A 4,142-nucleotide genomic window follows, 5' to 3' on the forward strand; every position below is an offset into this window, starting at 1 on the left:
CCTGGGTAAATCCAATGACAGACATCTGCCCATGCACTCCATGTGTATGTGGCCTGTGAACCACCAACATCATGGGCTATGTCATTCCCCTCTTTGTGAAGCCCTCCCCACAGAACTATCACCAGAATTCCTGGAACGACATTGGTACTCAACGCATAATGATTAAACTGATGGATTGATGGATGCAGAGGTGAATGTCTGAATTAATTCATGTCTTTGAAAAGATGACTCTAACAGGGGAATGTAGAAAAGTTTACAATTTGTGTCCCCTTGGGATGCAAGCATAGCAAAGATGTATGAAGCAGGAGAGTTCCAGAAAAAAATTATATGGTTTATTCAACTACCAACTTGAAAAAGGCAGAAACTATGACATTTGTCAAAGAAGGCATTTATGTAATCCCGTAAAACAGTTAATCTAGACGCAGAATCTGTAGGGCCAATGATAGAGGGAGAGACAGTTCATTACATCATTCAGCAAATGGAACCTTGAGCTAAAATGAATGACCTGTGAAAAAAATCATTTCATCCTCTACACAGATCAAGTAAAGTACATAATTTACTTCACTCTTTTTATCTCAAGTTTTTCATGGCCAGAATCCAAAAACTACTTCCCCCAAGGCCTCAATCCCCTGGAGTACCTACTCCTATAAGACCCAGGGATTTCCCTGGCACCCCTGCCACCAGGCACACAGGGCTGGTGAGAATCGGGCTGTCCGCTGAGCTCCAGTCCATCCAGCAAAGAGCCCTCTTTCCTCTTGAAAGGCTCATAGCCCCCAAACCTCCCCCAATTAATTCTGCAAAGAAAATACTGCTTGATGTTCCTACAAAGTTTGCCTGTTTGTCTCCCCCTTTACACTGTGACAGGACACAGAAGGAAACCTGGGACTGGGCAGGAACTCTGCCTCTAAATGTAATGTTTCCCTTGCATGGTGGCCGAAGCCACAGGCTGTCCTCTTAGCAGTGTCCTCTGTCAATCCCTCTACAAAAGTCCTGGCGCCAAGGAAAGCCTCAGAGGCAGGACAACTGGTGGACCCCGTGCACGGGTACAGTGGGTCAGAGCATCGGGATCCAGGGGGCAACTCGGGGAACAAAGACAAGAGGGTCCAGTGAGCAAGCTCTGCCATCTGAATACGGAGAGAGCAAAGGGAGAGAAGGTTCAGAGTGTAAAACAGCCAACTGTTTCTAAGACAGACCTGAACCAGGAAATAGGACAGGACAGATGTGTCCTTCAGCAGAAGGAAAGCTTGGGTGACACAGCGAAGGTGGAAGAAGGAGAGGTGAGAGGGGTCGCCTGCCTTATGGGGTCACACAGAGCAAGGACACACCGATCCGTTTCCTCAGGCTCAGGTATGTAAGCACACAGTGCAGAGACTATCTCAACAGTAGGACCCAGGTTAGCGAGCAGACAGCCCAGGACGGGAGAGTTTTAGGTATTTGGGACACAGTCTCACCTCTGCGGCCATAACGCTACACAACCGAGAACTTGATCCCTTACGTCTCTGGGCCTCAGTTTCCTAACTTGTAAGTGAGGCAGGTGGGCGAGCTACGGCTCGTAGGTTCCGAGTATTCACTCTGAGTCAGGGACCTAATTGTGAACGTTTGGTGCTCATGAAATGGTTTCTGCTCGTATTATCGCCATTTCAGATGAAAGCCTGAGGCACGAAGAAGTGATTTCCACAGACTCATAAAGCTGGTCAGTGTCAGAGTCATGGTCCCAGCCTCATAGTCTAGCTTCTTTGTCCCTGCCGGCCTTTCTCTGTGCCGGTTCCAACACATGGTCCTGCAGCAAACGGACAGAGAAGTTGACACACAGAGTAATCAAAGCCTTACAGCTTCTCAGAGAAGCTTTTCAGGAGATCAGTATCAAGCTGGGGTTTGTAGCAGGGATAGATGTTAACTGTGGGGGGTAAAGAACAGTAGGGAAGGAAATGAAACGTTAATTGTAAAGACAGAGGAAGGAAATTAGTGATGTGTGATTGCCACTTGTCTGCAGCAGAGACCAGAAGGGTGTTGTAACGCTCAAGAATAAAACATCTGAGGTGAGGATGAGGACAGAGACTTCCAGAAATAATGTCATGAGAAATAATTGAGAGAACTGAGAGTGTTAGTCAGGAGGAAAATGAGACCCCTTAAGGGATATGATCACTACTCCAATAACTAAAGGGCTGGTGCTGATGTAAAGAACCCCTTACAGGTGTCGGCAGGGGAGTCTTCCAGAGCCAGGGCAGGGCGCGTCAAGGAGGCATATCTGCTTCATCTCTGAATACAAAGGTTCTTGACCATCAAGACACCTAGTAAGACAGCAGCCTGTGCTATGTCTCAGGATTACTTATAACTGGATCTTGACTGTGGGAACTAGACATAAATCCCAGGCTTGCATAAAAAGTTCACAGAATTGGGTCCAAATTGAAGAAGGAGATTCCTGAGCTTCTGCTAGTATAAAGACTGTCTAGTTGTCTCAGTCTAGTGGGAAGGTTTCAGCACTACTTGCTCTCAGATCAAATGACGGATTTTCCCAAAGATAATGGGCAGAGTTGTTCTTAGAACATTCCAGAAGAGTGGAAGCCTCATCACCCTCTGCACTAAGTCGGAGCTCTACTTAGCCTCTTAATCCCAAATTTCCATGCGATCATGACAAGGAAAACCCTGATATGTGGGATCATTCTACACCTGTGCCAAAGGCTTCACAACTGATTATCATTAATAAATCTCCACACTTTTAAATACTACTACTAATAATAATATACTTCATTGCATGTAAGCAAACACTATTTGAGTCAAACTTAGGAGAGGCTGGATAGAACACTTTTCATTGGTTTTCGTTTTTTTCTGAATCAGTTTGTCATAAGAATGCTTTTCAGGTAAGTGATTTCTGAGGGCTGTTGCTCTCGTGTGGGTTAAATAAATGGCTTGATATTTTTGGTCTCTTTTTCTTTTTCCATAAAATGACAGGATTAGGTGAGATGAACTTGAAATCACTACTTGATTTAGCAGACTGTGTATGAAACTTCCGGTGTCCTTGAATGGGACCATATCTTCTTAGGTCACTTCTCCTGCCTCCTGCTTCCCCCATCCTATGAGCACTGTGCTTAAGGGCTTGCTACTCACTTTTTCAAACTAGTATTTTCAGCTTTGTGCAGAAACACAAATGTGGCCTCTTTGGGGGCATTTCCCTTTGTTAAATTCTTTCTGTTCACCATTTCAGCATGTGTGAATCCGACTCCCGCTGACCAATGACGAGGCAGAACCAGAGCGTGATCACTGAGTTCATCCTTATAGGCTTCTCGAATCTGGGGCATCTGCAGGTACCTCTCTTCTTCACCTTCCTCCTGGTTTACCTGACCACTCTGATGGCCAATGCCACCATCATGACTGTCATTCGTCTGGACAGGACTTTGCACACCCCTATGTACTTCTTTCTCTTTGTCCTCTCCTTCTCTGAAACCTGCTACACCTTGGTCATTGTACCAAAAATGCTGACCAACCTGCTTTCCATGAGTCAGACTATTTCTTTCTCTGGCTGTGCCGCTCAGCTCTTCTTCTTCATGGGCTTGGCTTGTACCAACTGTTTTCTAATTGCCGCCATGGGCTACGATCGCTACGTTGCCATCTGCAACCCTCTCAACTACACTCTTGTTGTCAGCCGAGCCACCTGTGTGCTGCTAGTTCTGGCCTCCAGCTGCTGTGGCTTCCTGATCTCTGTGGTCGTCAATGTCCTGGTGTTTAGTGTGCCCTTCTGCGCCTCCAATCAGATCAACCACTTCTTCTGTGATATTTCCCCGGTCATAAAACTAGGCTGCTCTGACACGAGCCTGAAGGAGATGGTCATCTTCTTCCTCAGCATTCTGGTCTTGCTGGTTCCCTTTGTGCTGGTCTTCATCTCCTATGTCTTCATCGTCTCCGCCATCCTCAAGATCGCATCAGCTGAGGGACAGCGGAAGGCCTTCGCCACCTGTGCCTCCCACCTCACGGTGGTCGTCGTGCACTATGGCTGCGCCTCCTTCATCTACCTCAGGCCCACGTCCCTATACTCCTCAGATAAGGACCGGCTCGTGGCAGTGACCTACACTGTGATCACCCCACTACTCAATCCCCTTGTCTACACACTGAGAAATAAAGAAGTGAAGAGCGCTCTGAGTAAG

The 4,142-nt window shown here is 46.8% G+C and overlaps 1 protein-coding gene across 1 annotated transcript in view; it reads left to right on the forward strand.

The window, feature by feature from the left end:
- Nucleotides 1-3,233: 3,233 nt before the first annotated feature.
- Nucleotides 3,234-4,142, forward strand: part of LOC100481154 (olfactory receptor 10T2) — a 2,974-nt gene continuing 2,065 nt past the window's right edge. The window contains exon 1 of the mRNA XM_034667681.1: nt 3,234-4,137. Within this exon, the coding sequence (XP_034523572.1) occupies nt 3,234-4,137 (904 nt within the window). The remainder of the gene's footprint in view (nt 4,138-4,142) is intronic.

This window comes from Ailuropoda melanoleuca, chromosome 8, assembly GCF_002007445.2.
Source record: "Ailuropoda melanoleuca isolate Jingjing chromosome 8, ASM200744v2, whole genome shotgun sequence".
In the NCBI taxonomy this organism is placed as follows: Eukaryota; Metazoa; Chordata; class Mammalia; order Carnivora; family Ursidae; genus Ailuropoda; species Ailuropoda melanoleuca.